At 28.8% G+C, this 20,707-nt stretch overlaps 1 protein-coding gene across 1 annotated transcript in view; it reads left to right on the top strand.

Annotated features, from left to right (window-relative positions):
• The window catches only part of LOC107443874 (uncharacterized), a gene marked incomplete in the record, with an annotated part of 330,433 nt that overhangs the window by 88,982 nt on the left and 220,744 nt on the right, over nt 1-20,707 (top strand). Inside the window, 1 exon segment of the mRNA XM_071178419.1 lies at nt 8,033-8,101. Coding sequence (XP_071034520.1) covers nt 8,059-8,101 — 43 coding nt within the window.

Below are 20,707 nucleotides of genomic sequence, written 5' to 3'. Positions count from 1 at the left end.
GAAGACTTCTAGTTTCAGTCAATAGAGAACATTTAACTCGTCTTTTCTTTTTTTTTTCTTCTTCTTTTTTAACTCCATTTTGATCTTTTACTACTGCTTCTAAAAGAAGAAACAAAAGCAGATGAGTAGGGTGATAGAGCTCACAGATTTTTTGAATTGTAACTGATATTTTTTGAAAATAAAGAAAAAATCGTTTGGTAGTTACGAAACGACAAAAAATACTCTCGAAAGATTGCTTCAGTTTTAAAGCTAATAACAATTCGCTGTTGCTTCAGAAAAAGCCATCTAGATTCATATGGTATATTATTTAAGAGTGCGCTTTCTTGCCGTTTTGTTTACGGGTAATTTTGCTTCTGCAATTCTTTTTTTTTTTTTTTTTTTTTAAATATTCACGAATGAATACAGGTCTGACTGCTACTTAGATTAACGATTTGGAGATAAGAGAAAAAGTTCTCCAAGAATGGACTAGATTTACGAACGTAATTTAGTGGTGAGAGGCTAATTTTCCTTTATAATGGAGTAAAATGTTCGATGATGTTGAATTTAAATTAGAACTTTCATTCTTGAAATTACTTAATAAAGACTACATTGATTGCTAGCCATTAAATAAAAGTTCATTTCTTCCTATTAGAGAATTTTCAAAATGTGCTATTCAAAAAGACATTCTTGAATTTTAGTAGTCTCTTAATGTTCTTTTTTTAGAAACTCTCTTTTTCTTAGATAACTATTCTCAAATAAATGATTAAAAACCTTATCTTGAATTTAAATTAAGTTTGACAAAATTGAGTAATAAAATACAACTTCGTAAAAATATTATTACTGTTATTAAATTGAACAACGAATTTACGAAAATCCAAATAAGGTATTTCATTTTTTATTAGCAGATTTTTATTAATTTTCTTCTTTGTGTGTTAATTTTAAACTATAACTATAATTTTAATGCTTGAATATAGTTAATGTTTGAATTTTAATGTTATAATTACAATACTAATAATTTTAATGCTTGAATTTTGTCGTGTAATTAGACATTCTTGAATTTTAGTAGTTCCTTACAGTTCTTTTTCAGGTATTTAATGTCAAATAAATGATTAAAAAATCGAATTTAAATTAAGTTCGACTAAATTGAGTAATTTCGAAAGATAATCTAGTAAAAAATTTTATAACTTTTATAAATTGAACAACGAATTTACGAAAATCTAAATTAGATATTTCTTTTCCTATTAACTCTGCTAATTTATGAATGAATTTTAAACTATAATAGCTTTAATTTTAGCACTTTAAAGTTTCACTATGTTCTTTCTTATAGCGTAAATAGTTTTTTTTTGTAAATTAGTTTGCAAGTTAACAATTAGACTACCAGTATTATTATACATAAAACAGACCTTATGACGCATCTTCTTTACTTAATGTTTGATTTCTTATTACAGCATCAGAGGAAGATGCATCAGAGGAAGAAGCATCATAAACTTATTACTGATTATGATGCATCTTCCTCAGGAATCGATTAAATTTTAAGCCATAATATCGATACATTGAACCATAATAAGATACACATTTGTTACTTCCTTAAAAAAGTGTTAAATTGAAACGTGTGTCAGGTCAAGTTCATTTAGAGAATCGTATAATTAGGTTTCAGAAATGCGAAAATATGGTTCAGACTAGCTCCTTAATAAATTTGCTGCAAATTTGAACAGTACTATGTTTAAGCATACTCCAGTATTTCTAACAGTATAGACACCTCTTTGTGCTTAGTGCATCCATTTCTAACAAATACACATTTGAGCTAATAATTGGACAAAGATTTGAGTATGATGGTCCATATACCGATTTGAAGGTATTTTTCCGTTATCTGAGAAATATAGTATGGGCAATAATGAGAAAGAAATAGAGTGCAATACATTATGCGCAATAATAGCAAGAAATATAGCGCAGCATATTATGCGCAATAATGAGCAAGAAATGTGCAATCTATTGTAAATATGTTATTATAGTATTCTAAATGCTAGTTCGTTAATGTCATATGTGTTAAATACTTTTCGACGTAATAAAATAATTTTGAATTTGGGTTCTCTCAAGGAGAACTCTCTTTTCTTTAATAATATATTGCAAATTTTGACTCAAGCATACTATATAAGCAAATACTATATGTATTTAATAATTTCATGTTCGGTAAAGCTTTTCTGGATTTCAGATTTTGTTTTTCTAAAAATGACCTAGAATTTTTTTTACTTGCAATTTATTTGCAAATTTTAGAATTATAGTATTCTGAATTATGTTTAAATTTAAATAATCATTGACTCAGTGAATGACATATAATTTAAGTAATCCTAGACAGAGTAAATTTATTCTTAATTTTAGGTTTGGTTGTTCAAAAGTGACATCGAACTATTCTCTAATATAAATGCATCAATGTTATTTCGGCTGTATAGTATTTTAAATGTCAATTCAATTATTAACATTAATACATTTTCTAAAGTTAATTGCTAACACTCCTGCAACGTATGGAATTTTTAAAACAGTGAATATTCTCCACCAAAAAGAGAATATCCTTGTAAATAAAAAGATTAGATCTGTAATGGCTGCATTTAGACGTATAAAAAACTCATATTTAAGTGAATGAAAAAAAAATTATAGTTAACTAATGCAGTTAATTTAGTTTTAAAAAATATCAGTTATTTAAGATATCTGAAAGGAAAAATCTAAATGACTTTTTAAGAAGCTATAAATTTCTTATGCAGAGTCTTAAAAAAAGAAATTAGATGTGAATCGACGTCTTAAAGAAAGAATATATTTTAATTTCTTTTCTTTTCTTATCAAAGAGAAATCGGAAAGAGTTTAAGGTAGAAAGTAAAATTGTTCCTCTTCTCCAATCTTATTCGGATTTATCGGATTATTCTTCAATTTTAAATTGATTCTCCAACTTTTTTTTTGTTCTAAAAATTCTGTTTCATTCTTTTTCCCATTAAAACAAGAAAATGGAACAGAAATCGATACCTTAACCTAGAAGTCACCTCTTCGAATTTTTCTGTTTAGAAAAACCATTAAAAATTTATATAAAAAAATCATCAAAACTCGTTGCCACCAGAAGGAATTAAAAGTTAAAATGACACTGATGCGTAGTGGGAGATTCGGGAAGGTAGAAATGGGGAAAAAAATTGTTCCAAAATGGCTTATTTACGTGCTCATTCCAAGGAAATTCGTTTGGAGAAGAATTTTTAATTCACTCGAAAGCTGGCTTACTTACTTCGTTAGGAATGTTCACTAAACACATTACGAAAGAATTTTTAGTTTTCGAACACATTACCCGCTAAATGATAAGAAAACAAGAAAAAATGTCGGTAAAAGCTTGCTAAAAGCGAGAAAGTAGTGTTTCAGTTAGGCTTAACACAATTACGTTCCGATTCTTTTAATTAAATTTTCCCTTCTAAAGATATTCTAAAGTGTCTACTACATTCATAAAGAACAGAAATACAAGAGCGTCGCAATAACAAAATTACATTTTTTTTAACACAGGCGGAATTTAAATGGGTATTCAGAAGTACTTGAATGAGAAAGTAAAGTTTTATAATTATTTCTTAAAGCATTTTTTTTTTAATTCTGAGGATGAATATTTATTATTGTTTTGTAATACCGCTTATCTTACATCAATGCAATGTTTGATATCACAGTATTTTGTGTTACATCTGGTCAATTAACGTCAAGTGTTTATTTTATTAACCAATAAGCGTCATGTAGCGTTCTCAAGTTCTTTAAAACCGATATCAACAGAGTAAATGTTGAATTTAAAAAGAACATAAATTTAGGACAGGCTAGAAATAAAATTAAAATTTCAAAGATGGAATTTAAACTGTAATCCATTAGTACAATTAGAGGTAGTTGATGTTTTTTCTACTAATTAAGTTAATACAGTGTTTATGCAACTTAATTTAGTACAACTGCAATGTACTGGGGTATTAAAAGTAGTGATTCATTAAAAATACACTTTTAAATTACTATAACCTCAGAAAATACAATTTTGTCTCTTATAAGTTATTAATTTCAATAATATGAAAATTTATTTATTTATTAATGCTTTTTGCAATTACTAACTTTAAATAATTATAAAAAAATTCACAAAACTTGAATATGAAAAATACATTATTTATCAATGCACTTTGGAACTTAGCATGCTTCTGAAAATTGAACAGCATCGGTACGGAATTTTTTTCAAGAAAAGGCATTTATTAATTCAATATGATACAAATCAAAACAATACAAAATAAAACAAGAAGCAATATAATTTCTTTATCTTGTTTTATTTTGCATTTCTTGATTTGTTATGTATTGAAAACTTTTCTTTTGCTTTTGTACAACAAACAACAATGGATATTAGTAGTAATACTTCGTTAATGTAAAACAAAAAGCGTAATCAAGGAAAAAGGTTCGGAAGATTGACACAAATTAGCTTTCTGAAAAATTTATATAGCGAATTTGTGTTAAATTAATGTCTTTAGAATTATTTCATATTTTGCGAACTTTTCTTTTCTTGAATGAGTCTGTAGAAGTTATATTTTCAAAATCTAAGTTCTCCACTTCCAATGAGGAAAATAGATCTGCAATAATATATGCTTCTCTATTTTTTTGCTGCAAAATTTAGTGTCGTAAATTACACTTTGGATGCAATAGTCGTTTATGTAAGTAGCTATCATGACAAACCATTTAAAAAATTTGTTGTTGGAGTTGATATCTATTTGACGATGGGATTGGCAAACCCTTGGTAATAAATAATAAAGTGATAACCTACTTTGATAAAGTGATAACCTGGTTTTAAGATGATTTCCTACTTTGTAAGAGATAAACACATTTTCCTGCAACAGATTTTGCAGAAATGTGGGACTTCTAATAAAAATGAACCAGGATTGTGTTTCAAAGATTTCATTACTTGAACGGAGTTCAGTCTCTTGTTGGACACATTTATTTACGAACGATAAAAAAAAAATATTAGATGTGGATTAGTACTTTTCACTCCCTACGTCTTTATATTGGAATGCTGATTAATGATATTCAATCCAATTTAATGCATATGCGAATACCAAAGAAAAACGATAAATCTCAATTTTCCTAAATTATAATAGTATGGAAAAAGTATTGCACAAACATCTACTTGACTAATAAACAACCTTCATGGTAAATATTTTCTTCCTGAATCACTATTCAAAATTTCTTATCTTACGAGAAAGTAATACTCAGTTTTACTGCCATTAGTAATCTTAAGAAAATGAAATGGATATTAACTGCCAAAAGCGAGAGGAAATTCCTGCTTTCTTTGTTTAATTACGCCAATAATCGATATCTGGCGACAAATAGGAGTAATTTTATTTTTAATCATCCTCATAACCTCTTCCTATAGAGTCATTCCATTAGAGGAATAGCTAACAGTTCCAAGAGGCTTAGTTCCACCATACTAATGACTCAGTGCCATGTTCCGGGCTCTTTTCTATGTTCCCAAATCCAAAGATTATGAACGCCCTGTCATAACTCGTGTTTTTGTCTTTATACTCAAACTGGATTAATCCGCAGTAACTTTTGCGGATTACTTGAAGCCACCTCGCATTTCATAACCAGAACAATATTTTTCCCTAGACATGAACTATTCTGAAGGTGAAGGTGGCAACGGTTGATTCGACTTTCAGTTCATTAAGCGAGACAAATTGAAACTCTATTTTCAAAAAGATCGCAGGCATTTGCAAAGGGAGTTTTAATGCCCCTTCGGAACATTAACTCTGATTAGTACAGCCGTTGCTTCTGGGGGATCAACATTACTTTCACAATTTATTGTGGATATTATATTTGTATTTTTCTCTATGCCTATGTACATATTTTAGGAGTTCCAAAGCAAATATACGCTTAGTTTATAAATATGCATTTCATGAACATACTGCTAAGTAATTGAGACTCATACATAAATAATAGTGTTTTGAATTTAAAATCAGTGAAAAATTCTTTAAGCTGTGTTAAAGAAATATTTCGATATCAAATAAACATTTAATATTGATATTAGGAGCTGAATTCAAATATATCTTTTATAGTGAGTCATATTAAATAATTTATAAGATATTTCAAAAACAACAACAAATAACGTCTAAGTTGCACTAAAAAAATGCAGCTGACGTGAAAAGTCAAATTGGAAGTTCCAAAGCAAATATGCTCAGTTAGATGAATATGCATTCTACGAGCATAATGCTTAATGTGTTCGACTCATTCATAAATTTGAGTATTTTTAGTTTAGAAGCAATTAAAATTCTTCAATCTCTGTTAGAGAAATATCAAAATAAAATATTAAATAATGTATATCAAATCAAAATGTGCTATAGAATCAAATTTGCAGCTGATCAAATTTGCAGCTCTATTCAAATTTGCAGCTGAATTTAAATATGCATTTTACATTGAATCCTATTAAAGATTTAAAGAGATATTTACAAGAAAAGCACACAAAAAACGTTAGATTTACTAATCAAAAAAATGCGTTCTGCGTGATGTCAACTTAGAAGTTACAACGCAAATACGCTTAGATTATGAATATGCATTTTATGAAGATACTGCCTAGTGTTTGAGACTCCATTATAAATAAAGGTATTTAGAATTCAGCATTAATGGAAAATTCTTCAATTTGGGTTAGAGAAATATTTGGATACCTAATAAAAATTTAAAATATATTTCAACCAGCTGCATTGAGATACGTCTTTTATATTGAGCCAGCACTAAAAGAATTTTAACTAGCATGAGTTTAAATTCACAACACATGTTTTTACTTTCTGTCTTCAGGGTTTCAAGTTCAACAACCGCGTATAACAAAAATGCTTTTTAATTCATTGTTATACTTTCTTCGACAATTCATTATCTAGATGTTTTTCAATGCATTCTTGAAGTTTTTCATTTACTTTCCCAGTAGATGGGTTTTAAGAATGTTATTTAGAAATAGATTTCCAAATTAGTTACTCTCCAGAATTTCTCTTTTCACAAACATGAACGATTTTATATACTTAAGTTTTTGAGCTGTTCTCTTGTGGTGAGAAGAAGTACATATTTTGTGGGGTCATAGAATACCTCACAAAGTACCCCACTATAGAATGGAATCTATAGGCTTTTTATATTCACTTAATATACATGTTTTTTTTAATATAAATAAATTCTTAAGATGTTTCAAAACAAACAAAATATTATGATTTATCTTCTCAAAATCTATATTAAAAAAAAGTATTTTGTTTGGCAGCATGTTTTAAGTTATATTTTTGTTAGTTAGTCTCAATGTCAAAAAGACAGTTTCTTTTAGGTCCGTGTGAAAGCTTATGAGATAGTTTTCTTTCTTTTTGAATAAAACAATCCAGTTAAGTTTAACAAGCTTATTTAGTTTAATTATTAATATGCCATATTTGCATAAAGAACAGTTTGACGTCCCTTAAGAAAGGGTTTTTCCCTTTCACTTGAATACAGCTAACACGAACCATAAGTTTTTTTTATCTGTTTCTTGCGTCAGAGCTTAGTTTATAGCACTATTTGATCATGCTACTAAGATTACGGAATTTGCTTTTCTTTTTTTGTAGTTTAACCAGCTCCAACCTATTTTTCTGTATAACTTTATACTTTATATTGAACTCTAATAATAGCTTCATACTATATTAACTTTATACTAACTTTATCCTATATTAACTTTATATTCAACTCTACTTAATTTATTTATCCATTCATAGTCTGCTCTATTGACATTGAATTTTTAATTTTAACGATAAATGTTACTTTGATCAAAAATTTGAATCAAAACTACGTTTCGTAATAACAAATGAGCTTTCTCTTTTTGTTTAGAATCTAATGTATCTTTAACTATGTACTTTTCAAGAATTTTTTAAAAGCGTATTTTAAACCAGGTACATAATAACGTTAGTTCAATGGAGCTAAAAAGAGAATAAAGTAGCTAGAATTTTTATGTTTTTAACAAAATAATTATTTTCTGTGCTTAAAAAAACATGTATATCATTATTCATTTCTTTTCTAGGTAAAACTAAAGATCAACCCTCTTATATGTGGCCCATACTTTCATATTACATCTTGTATTTGCCTATTGGTAAGGAACTTTTTTTGCTTTTAAAATTTCTTATTATTAACATGATGCAAAATAAAACTTGATTCTAAAAAATGGTGGTACGAATTCAAACTTTTTCAACAAGCTAATAGCATTTGTACACCATTATCATCCAAATTTGGCTTTTCCGGATGCCTTATAATGCAATCACAATTATTACGAAAGTACATACACGCAAAAGCATGCAAATTATAGCCATGATCACACCATAACTAATATTAACACACAATCACAAATAATTAATATTATTATTAGTACTTCGTAAAATACAATTGCATTTTGTGCAGAAAATACTTACTTTAGAAACATTTCAGTAGGAATATATTGAGCAAAAAGTCTTTTCAGTATTTTATTTACGCTTGGTAGAAATATTATTTTAAAAAAAAAAATTTGCAAATAAAATTTTGATTTTTGATTTTTTCTGAAATTTATTTACTAAATATTTATGAGAATGCTAGATCCTTTCCGTAACGGGAACGTCCATAATTAGAGAAAGTAGTCATATTAGAGAGATTTTGCAGTTTTGCTGCCGTACGTCAAGTTTCGAAGTGCACTGCTGGAATTTTCATTCTGAAATTATGGTAAAATGACCCGCAGCAGTTTGTCCATCCAAATAGCTATGAAGTTTATGGTTTGGCACATTTCTTTACCTTTACGGTTTAAAACCAGTTACAACAGGTACTGTTAAAAATCTGTGTACAAAACACAAAAATGTACTGTTTTTGTAGCTATTTAGGACAAGCCTAGTTCATAAACCATAAAATAAAACTTTAAACGTACATTTTTAGCTCTGTGGCCATTTATGCGTGAATGATAGTTTCCTATTCTAACAGTCTAGGGTCCCCGATTGAAGTGGGCTGGACACTATAAACTTTTGAAAAATTCGACGAAATAGTGTGGTTTCAACTCTGGGATTCAAACCCTGTTTAGCCGGTCAAGAGATTGTCCGAGTAGTCCTCTCAGCTACAGCATGCACGGAATGCATACAGTTGCACGGAACAAAAGGGCTTCATATGGCGGGCATAGTTGGCGAATTGAAGTTTGCTACATAATTTTGCTACACATAAGTTTGCTACACATTGCTTGACATAAGTTTGCTACACAAAACTAGTCGCATTTTAAGCTTAATTTTGAGATGCGATGAATGAATAAACAACGTGTCCTATTAGAAAAATAACCATTCCATGACATGTTTGGAGAATCTTTCATTTGCCTTTGTCATTAAATTAGAACATCCCCTTTTCTTAAGTAAAATTGTCATGCGAAAGCATTCCCTTGGATCAAAAGGAAATTGGAGAAATGTAAGTTTTGACAATGCTGAGAATTTTAATCATGATTTACCTAACTAAAATAATCATTCCACACACAAAAAGATACCCAAGACGATTTTCCAATTCAAAACAAGGAGAAAGTCTCGAAATCAAATTTTGAATGAACGTGACGTAATGAGTTAATGCAAGAAAATAAAATTAATTTAGAAACTAGTTTCTCTCCCACGACGTGTGAGTTAGCTAGGAATTACAGAAATTAGTGAAAGTTTCAGTTGAAGATATCAAAATTCCTGAGCGTTAAAATTAAAAATGCGGTTTGAAATTCCATTTGGTGAATTTGTAACATTATATGAATTTATCGCAACCAAGAATCAGTTTTGGATGATTCTCTAAAATCTGCTAGAGATTATATTTATATGTTAAAGAAAAAATGTATAGGGAAAATTACAAAAGAAACTTAAAGAAATTATCTTTATATTCAATTTTATTGTTTTAATTACTTTTTTAGAAAGTTTAACTTTGATAATATTAAGATGAGACAATTATCAAGTAATTTTAAGGTTTAATTCATTTTTCTGGAAATATTTAAAATGAATTCATTGAAATATTTAATTGTAACAAAAAATGTCATAAACTCCTTTAGAACATGGTTATTTTATTACTTTCACTTACAGTGTAGTTTGCTAGATAACGGCCGTAAAAATTTATTTTTTGAAAGGTGATAGATACATACTAAAAAAAATTTAATCTAAATCAATATTACTATTGGTTTTAAATTCACAATTCATGAAAATTGCAGTAAAACAAGATGAATCCAAACAACTAGTAATAAAAATTTGATAATTTAAATTAATATTTTAAATGATTAAAATTAATGTTTTCAATTAATGTGCAGTATTGTTTTAAGAGTTGTCTAGTTCTGGCACTTTCCGCTAGGTGGCACATATGGTTTGTTGCATAGTCCTTTATTATATAATTTGAAATATATAATTAGATAATATAATTATAAAAAAAATGCGCAAATAACTTAATATCAAAATATATTAAGTTAATTTTTTTTTAGATATCTTCGATACATTCAGTATACCATAAAAGTTTGGAATGCATAATGATTATAGACATTACAAACAAATTTCAGACGAACGTAAATTATTTTAACTTCGTGTTACTCCTTAAATATTACTTTATTCCCTCTAATAAAAAAAGGCACGACTCCATATAATATTTCCGCTGTGTGAATTAGCGGACAGTCATTGTTGCATAGTTTTTCAGTAACATTATTTCAAAGTGAGAACTAGATAACTCAGCTCACATTTCAGCCGAGCATAAATTTATTTTACTAATCTTTTCTTATACACTATCCAACCCAGCTCAACAGAAAACGGAGTGATTCCACGCCATTACAATATTATCACTGGGTAACTTATCAGACTAACTTTGTTGTGTTGTTATAGCATTTCGAATCTATGTCTAGAAAGCATAGTTATAAAATTTTTATACACTTCATCTGGGCATAAATCCATTTAACCAAGTTTTGCTCCTACAATACTTTTTTATCTTCCTTAACGACGGGCATAAATCCATGCTATCACAATGTTATCAATGCGTAGCTTATTGGACTACCTTTGTTGCATTGTTATTTACTTATGACACATAGTTATAAAAGTTCCGCATAATTAAGCCGAAAATACAGTTCATTAAGCTAAGTTTTGCTCCTACAATTCTGCTTTGTAAACTTTAATGAAAAACAACCTATGTCCATTCCATAACACTGTTATATTTGTATGATTTATCGGGCTACCATTGTTGCATAGTTAATTAATTATAGTATTTCAAAACTGAAACTACGTAGCTCATATATAAACAATGCACACTGAACACGAAGAAGAAAAAATATTGATTTATCTTGATGTAATATCTAAGATATCTTCATTATACCTAATTGTTCAGGATATAAAACGAATATAAACTTTATAAAGCAGTTTCGTCGGAGCGTAAATTGATTTAACTAAGTTTTACTCCTTCAATACTGCTTTATCCACCTTAATGAAAAAACGGCATGCCCCCATACCATTACAATGTTATCGCTGTATGATTTATCGGACTATCGCCATTACACTATTCAATAAGACATCACAGACCCAGCGGGTAGCGGGCCATAAAACGGGACTACGTCGGCAATAAAAACAAAATCGCCCGAAATACCTTCAGGGGTGATTGGGACGTGGGGTAGGACAACTTGATTGCTAAAGACAAAGGAGAGTAGCATGAAAACCCCAGTTCTTCCGTTGGCGTCACCTTCCCGTTAATGCAGTAGATTGAATTTGGCCCTTGGTGGCAGGGTGAGCAACAAAGCGGGCAGGGAGCGTATTCTCGTCGTCTGGAAAAAGAAATCACACTTCTGATCAAATGAGAGACTCCTGCTGCATTGGAAGATTACCCGGGTACGAGGGTGAGGGTGGATCGTTCCTGCTTCCAGGTATCCGGCACCGCCCCACGTAATCCTGATTTATTTCCTTCACTGGAAACTGCGCTGAAAGAGTTCACGGTCTTGGTAATTTTAGTTGGTGATTTTTTTTTCGCTTCTCTAGTTGGTGAGGTTTGGTGGTACAATTTGGTCGTTAACTGCTGCTAGGGGATGGAGGCCGTATTTATCAAGGTGTTCTTATTAGATTTTAAGATAATTATCTTTAAAAGAATCGTCTTCAGTTCTTGGCTTGTAAAAAGTGATTTTTGTTTGTTAATCTTATAAGAAGTAATTTTCTTTTTAGCTATATAAAATAATGAGTAATAACGATGATATATGAGTTAAAAAAGGAAAATTGAGTAATGAGCTGATAAAGGAGTTAATGAAACATACTGTTTTACATAATAAATGGCTGATTATAAAAGAAATAAATAGATAGAAAATTATTATTTTGGCTTTTATTACATTTAATTATAAGCTAGTAAGGATAATATATTAAAGTTTTATTTTTAGTTTAATAAAAAGAAATCAAAATTTGTCAAATTTGCATAGATTTAAAGCCTGTCAAATACAGGATAATATAGTTTGATCGTTAAGTGCTGCTAGGAGAAGGAAGCCGTATTAATCAAGGTGTTCTTATTAGGTTTTAAACTGATTATCTTTAAAAGAATTGTCTTGAATTTTGGGTTTGTAAGATGTGTAAATAAAAGTCAAAATTTGTCAACTTCCTATATTTCGAAATGTAGGAAATACTTGATACGCTTTAAACGTTAATTGTTCCTATAAGATGGAAGACGTATTTCTCATCCTGTTACCTTGCTAGATTTCGAGATAAGTATCTTTTAATGAAAAGTCTAACAATCATGACTTGTAAAAAAAATGTTTTTGTTTTTTAATCGTTTTAAAAGTGGATATGTATATATTCCTTCCTAAAAGCAGGAAGCTGATAGACAGATAAGTTTGAAAGGCAATTTTTTTTGACTTTCTAAATGGGTGATTATAGATGATATTCTACAAAAACTAATTTTTGACTCTCTAAATTTTATGTATTAATAATAGAAATTTAAATTTAATTTTTAGTTTAAAGATAAGGCTTGAATGTTCCTACTCCATCAATGCTTACTCGATTATTGCTTGTCTCGATCGGCAAACTGCATTACGATGAAATTTTTATTTGAATGGAATCTTCTCTCATATGAGTATTAAGATTAAATAGTAGCATACCCTGTCGGAATTTTTACATGACCCGGATAATAAAATTTTCGACCCTTGGTATGCATCGTATTATCAATCTGCGTAAATGTGGATTGAGCTAAATTTATTCTTAAATCTTGGTTCCACCTCAGATGGATTGCTTTTTTCAAATAAGGTCTCTTAATTTCAAGGAGCTCCAACGAACTTTTTGGTTCATTTTTTTCGTTTTTAGTTTATAACTTATGAAATTTCATTGCTTGAAATATGTGATGATTGAACATTTTAAATTTTAAAATCATTACGATTCTTGGATTGCTAAACTACGCATTCAAACAGTTTGTTCCATTGACTAGTGCCGTTCTCCTATATTCAGGATTTACGGTGTGGTAAAAAAAACAGAAGAATTAAAAAAAAAAAACTTTTTACTTAATGAAACAATGATATGGTGTAGAGAAATACTTAATCTTTGTTTAAATCAGCTTGCAATACATGACATAGAAACCAGTAAGGTTTCAGTGTATATTAATATTTCGTAATTATAAAACAGTTTAAATTCGTTATTTCTAAGAAATGTTTGTGAGCATTCGTTGCTTATTTCTTCCAAAAAGATATTTTCTTTTAGAATACTTCAAATGTTTTCAGAATATTGGCTAAATTAAATGCTTTCAGAATATTGATCCAGAAATATTTTCCAAGTTGTTCACTCTACAAGCGTGAGTTATGAAATTTTGTTTCACGAGCAGCACGCTAACGCTCTCGGAACCGAAACACAGTTTAATACATTCTTGGAGCTGTACATCTACTTCAAAATTAAAAAATTCAATTTCAACTCCTGTCAGTGAGCTTTTATAAACTCTTTAACCTCATCAATGGTAAATCAGGTAAATTTATCCTTGATGGTTAGGTTTTTGAATCATCATTGTCATTTTAACCTTAGAAATGAAATGAGCTAATTCCGAGATCTTGGCATCCTTGATTTAAAATAGTTCCCAGGCAGAGTATGTCTTTCTAATTATAGCTTTTGGTTTGGGGCATAATAATATATATAAAAAAAACTATGCGATGAATTATCGTTGAATTTCAATGGAGAATAAGTTAATTTATTTATTAAAACTGCATTAAGGAAATTATTTAGCGTTTTAAAAACAAATTCATGCATTGACATGCGCTTGTAAAACTTGCGATAATCTGCTGTAAAATAATTATTACTTTATAGAATAACAAGCAGACTATGTGAAAAAATAATCATACTTTCATGATGCAATTTCTTCCAAACAACCCGTTATTTATTGATTAAACAAAGTGTCCAAAAAATTATGGAAATGTTCAAATACGTAGATAAATTGGAATCGATAAATAGATCTCAATACAGACGAGGAAAACCTTTTTTAAAGATACATTCAATTTTACGAAACTCCTCCCCCTTCGCAGTGCCATTCAGACCTCAGGTGGCGTGGCGGGGTATCTAATTGGGGATCGAGTTTTTTAAAACATCAAACTCAGCTAATTTTATATTTTCGATCTGACATGCACATCTCGAGATATGTTAAAATAACTTGCATCGTAATAATTTTAAATAACTTGTATCGTAATGCTGTTTTTTTGATTATAACTCCATTGTTAACCCAATTACTTTATCAACTAGCAAGTCAAATCAGAATACATTTTCAGCAAAATCCAAAGCTGCAGTAAAAAATATAGTGTCTCTGACCCCGGGGGCAGGTTCGGTATTTCATTCGTGTACTCTTAAATTCGTGATTCGATGAGCATTTCTCAAAAAAATTTATCATTTTCATACCTTTTTTGACTCTCTGCATATTCCATTCAGAGAAAATTAGATTTTCTTAAAAATTCTTAATATAGGGGTCTTCTGCGCGTGGACCACGACTAATAGTTCTCGTGCCAACAGTGATATTATACTGGTATTTTAGTGGCTCGCTGAATCATCTCATTTCATTTATAATAAATGTTTGATAAAAATATGATCAGCATCAGTGCATAATTATTAGCTGTTGCTCTATATAAGATTGACGAAGTGTAAGCTGTATATTGTTTTATTGAGACAGAAAAACATACATTTGACTCATATGGTCAAGTTTGATGAAATCGAAAGCAAGAACACGCTTGACTTTTCAGCGTTTAGAGCGTACTTTGAGAATTACAACTATAACTATTTTGAAAGAGCAGATGATTTTCTTGATTTAGTTTAATAAAAATTATGTTGAAATCATATTTGGTTTAAAATGACAAACATTCTTATTGTGATTTTGGCATGTGTTATGGTGTTTCAGTATCACCATATTTCATCTGTTTCAGAGAGCAACACATATGTATATAATAAATTTATTCTTCTCTTGCTTCATTTTAAATATTATCTAAATACGATCGTGTAAAAAAGTAAATCACTCTAAACTTTTTGTATTAATAAAATTATAAATTTCTATAACTTAATTATGTTACATGGCAAATGTGGAGTACATGGTGATTTTTTGAATTATTGTTGACGCGAAAGATTGAAGACCACTAACTTTAAAGGAATGTGTACATATGCAAAAACGCAATTTCAATTAATTTTGTCCTTTCATGAACATTTTGTTCTTTTTGAACATTTTTCGAATATTCCGGAAATATTTTCCTTTTCTTAAAAATGAAAATTTTGAATCTCATTTATGAACAGCCCGCAAGCATTTACTGAACTAAAATATAATCCTACAGGCAGATGGCATAGTATTTACTGCTCTTTTCATTTCTTCCTGTAAAAGGCGCAATTTGTTTCCAGATTTATCTCAGGCAAGAATGCCAATTTAATTTCAAACCCCATTCGCGAGCTTTTATGCCCTCTTGATTCTCATCGACGCCAAATCAGAAAAGACGCCAAATCAGAAAAGGCTCTATTCTCTCGAATCTTCAACGGACGTCTTAACTTTTAGGATTGAGGTAAGTTTATCCCGAGATCTTAGTGTCATTGATTAAGAGTCCCTACTGGTAGGGGCAGTGTTCCGCCAGGTTCAAACTTTCGGTTTAGAAAAAGAATAGAAAAAAGAACAACAAGGCAAAAGCAAAAGGGGTGAATTGCCGTCGAAGTTCTGGGGAGAATAGATTAACTTTCTAATTGAATTCTCCGCGTCTCACTTCGAAAAGAGGAATGGCTCAGAATAAGAACAAAAGAAAGAAATTCGCAATTGGAACCACACAGAGTTTTCTACGGATGAGGAAGATCTTCATTTTCTTTTACGTTCTTTTTTTTTTCTTCTGGAAGAAACTCGTTACAGACTATACCGCAAAGCCTCCCCTTCCCTTCATTCCCTATTCTAAAGAATAAATCTGCTGACTTCAAGTTAATCAGATATGTGTATTGTTATATGGTACTTTTGGCGTTGTAGGGAGGTGGAAGTGGTACATCCAGAAAGACAGGTAAATGAAAAATTCAAATGATTCGTCCATCCTTCTAGTTGACTTTCACTTTCCTCTGTGGACTGATTCAATCTGTTTGGTTTTCGAGATGTTTCAATTTCATTGTTTTTTTTTTCTTCTTCCTTTTTTTATGGTCATGCAAATTGATAGTAAAATAAAGATTGATAAAAAACAACAACTTTTCTTAGTAAAGTATAATTTTAATTATTATACGATGATTTAGATAAAAAATGTTCAATTGATGGTTTATTTGTTAATAATAAATCTGGATCTTTTTGAACAATGGACTCAAGCGTAGTGTTAAAAGTGGGGGGAGGAGGCATAATCGGGAAAAGAAAAATTAAAATTTTGTCCGTAATTGAATTTTAGGTTTATTTCTCTGAGCTGGCTGATTCAATCTGTTTGGTCTTAGAGATGTTTCAATTTCATTGCTTGTTTTTTTTTGCTTCCTTTTTTTATGGTCATGCAAATTGATAGTAAAATAAAGATTGATAAAAAAAAACTTTTCTTAGTAAAGTATAATTTTAATTATTATACGATGATTCAGATAAAAAATGTTTAATTGATGGTTTATTTGTTAATAATAAATCTGGCTCTTTTTGAACAATGGACTCAAGTGCAGTGTTAAAAGTGGGGGGGGGGCATAATCGGGAAAAGAAAAATTAAAATTTCGTCCATAATTGAATTTGAGGTTTATTTCTCAGAGCGGGCTGATTCAATCTGTTTGGTTTTCAAAAGGTTTCATTTTACTTTTTAATTTTTAATGTTCATGCAAGTTGATAGTAGAATAAAGATAATGAAAATTTGATTGAAAAAAGGACTTTTCTTAGTAAAGTATAATTTCAATTAATTATGTGATAATTCGGATAAAAAAAAATTTCAATTTAAGGTTTATTTGTTAATGATAAATTTGGCTCTATTTGTGCAATGGACTTGAGCGTAGTATTAAAGGTGAAAGTGGTATCTTAAATAATGAAAATTGGTATCTCAAATAATGGAAATTGGTATCTCAAATAATTAAAATTGTTAAGAAAAAAAAATTCTTTCGTGATTTGTGTTTCCGTTCTTTCTATTTGCTGATTCAATCTGTTTGGTTTCTGAGAGGTTTCACTTTCACTTTTTTTTACTTTCTTACTTTATACAAATAATTGTAGCGAAAAGAAAATGAAAGATTGATAAAATGGGAACATTTTTCTTAGAATAGTATAACTTTAATTATTAATTAAATTAATTTGTACGAAAACTGATTTCATTGAAGGTCTATTTGTGAATGATAAATCTGGTGCGATTTGCGCAGTGGACTCTTAAGCGTTCCTATAAAGGGGAAAAAAATGGTATCTTAGAGAAAATTGGTAAGAGAAAAATTAAAATTTCGTTGCTCATTTAATTTGAGACTCTGAGTGGGCTAATTTAATCTGTTTGGTTTTCGAGAAGTTTCGATTCCACATTTTTTTTTAACTTCAAAGTGTTTGTAAAGATAAAACTTTGATTAAATGAAAATTCTTTTCTTGGAAAAGTATAATTTCAATTATTACGAAATAATTGTGATAAAAAAATATTTAATTAAAGGTCTATTTGCTAATCATAAACCTGGACAGACTCTCGCAGCTTTTAGTGTTGCAATGAAGGTTGAAGTGGTATCTCATGAGAAATTGTGAAGAGAAAAACCTGATATAATTTGATTTTCTGGACAGGCTAAATATGTTTGGTTTTCGAGAAATTTCCCTTTTTTTTGCTTTCAAATTTAGTCTCGAGTAAATAAAATATTGATTAAAAAAGATTTTTCGAGAAAATTGCACTTTAAATTAATTATACACGATTCGGAAATAAAAGTATTTAATTGAAGTTTTATATGTTAATGATTATGTAACATTGTTATAAAGCTGAAAGATTTTTTTAAAAAATATATTTCCCCATTTTTTTAAGTTTCTTTTGGTTTCTTTTTACGGGGTGACTCAATTTGTTTAATTTCAAAGAAATTTTCTTTTAAACTTTATATAAACTGCATTTAGAATAAAGACAATTTTTCAGAAATTTTTCATTTAAAAAACATGGAAAATATAGAACTCTCGCTTCAACCTTTTGTGGGCTAAGAGGGTCAAGTTAGTTAAGGCTTCACAATTTTAAGATCGACATTGTAGAAATATGGTCATCATTGTGCACCAGCCGCTTTTACTTCTCAAACGCGCTGTGATTGAAAGACTGTTTATTCATTGATTAGTATAACTACCAAAAACAATGTATTTTGAATCAGAATGATAAAAAATAAAACTATTTATCACATAACGCTAATTACAAATATTGAAACGGTGGAAAAACTGTTTTAATCGAAATGCTTTTACAAATAATAATCAAAGCTGTGTAATATAATATGCTAAACAATTCCCTAAATATGTTTTTTCTGTAAAAATTATGCTCTTTTTTAATAAAATCTCAAGTTAAAAATTTTTTTTCATTATATAGACATATTTTATTCTAAATAATATTATTTTACAAATGTTACTAATTAGTCGATAATTAACAAATAATAAATAATAAAAGTAACAAATATGCTTCCTGTTCCTTCTTGAGTCTAATTAGTCGTCCTCCATATTTTTAATGTCTAGCTTTCTTTTATATCTTAAAGATGTTTGAAAAGCAATCATCAGGAGTTTTAATTTTGTTAAAAACACTACAATCAGCAAAACTTAAGTATTTTTAATTGGTATATAATAAATAATTTTGCGTATTTTATTTATTTATTATTCGGCATAGTATGTATGAAATAAAAGAGGTTTTTAATTAACAGTCTATGAAGTACATGACTGAAGTATTGCTATTCAACCAAAAACTAATTTCCTTGTAGTTATAAGTAGTAGACATATTAATGAAATTTGTCTGGTTTCTGTTTCTTAGAAAAATATTATTTTTGTCTGGAATTTCTTGAGTATGATGAATAAAGCAATCACGACATTAAATATATTAGACTTAGTTTTGTAAAAATAATAATAAATTCCATTTAAATATATTCAAAAGAAAATATGACAAAGATTCGTTTATCAAAAATTCGTTTTAACAAATAAATGTTCGCTATTTCTTCATTCTACATAATTTATTTAAAAAACAAGACATTTGTTTTCCTCGAGAAGATTTGCTTTTGTTATGTTGTTGAGTTTTTGTGTATATTTATATTGTTTATTATATTTCCTTATTTAATAAATAACGACATTTTGTTAATTTATAATAATAATAGTTTGTTTATTAAACGAATATGTGCTCAATGTGATAAATGAAGCATTTAGTGTGAAAACGTAATGAATATCATTTAAAGAACCTTAAAATTTTCAATTTTAATTAATCACGAAGTTTGAACCTTTGAAGCAGAATGTTTATCAAATATATTTTTCATGCTTTTTCATTATTTTGTTTTAATGGTCAAAATAAGTGAAAATAATATAGTTGGCATTTTAATACATTATGGTTATGACATTATGGTATACCATGTAACACCGGTGTCTTTTTCTGAGATAAAGATAAAATTTTTCAAACCCTGTTCACTTCCAAAATTTTTTTTCATTTTCATTCTCTTATTTGCAGTTATTCAGATCTAAGAGAAACAATTATTTATCATTAAAATCTTTTTAATATTTGATATATTTGACACATTTTTCAATATGATCGAAAAAAATATTCATCACACCAGATTATCAGAATTATATTTATACTACATTATAAAATCCGAAAAAACTATTTTTTTTTCGGATTTTATAATGTAGTACAAATATGATTCTGATATCCGACAGATTTTTTTCAGTAACTATTAGACTGTTTTTTTTTTATCTAATTGAAAAATTCCCAAATATATTTTTGATTGTAATTAGAGGGTCGGAAAATATGTATAAAAAAGAACACCGTTGTCACATCTGCGGCAATCAGTTAAGAAAAACTCTTGAATAGAATGAAAGAAAATTCTGTATACATGTAAGTTATTATTTTTTTGTTTAACTAGAAGAAAAAACACTTTAAACATAAAAAAAAGTTTTAAATTTTAGTTATAAATTTACAGCGAAAAAATGTGAATTCCATCTGAATATTGCAATGAAAAATATAAAAATCTCTAAATCTTATTGCTTTAAGGGTTTATAATAATGTCCAAACATCTCTAATTGGACCTCTCTCTCTGTATATATATATATATGTATATATATATATATATATATCCGTCGTTGAACAGCCGACCCAATTTTGGGTTTACGACTACTA

This window comes from Parasteatoda tepidariorum, chromosome 3 (assembly GCF_043381705.1).
Source record: "Parasteatoda tepidariorum isolate YZ-2023 chromosome 3, CAS_Ptep_4.0, whole genome shotgun sequence".
Lineage (NCBI taxonomy): Eukaryota > Metazoa > Arthropoda > Arachnida > Araneae > Theridiidae > Parasteatoda > Parasteatoda tepidariorum.
Note: the sequence above shows the minus strand (reverse complement) of the source record. Positions and strands in the feature narration are given on the sequence as shown.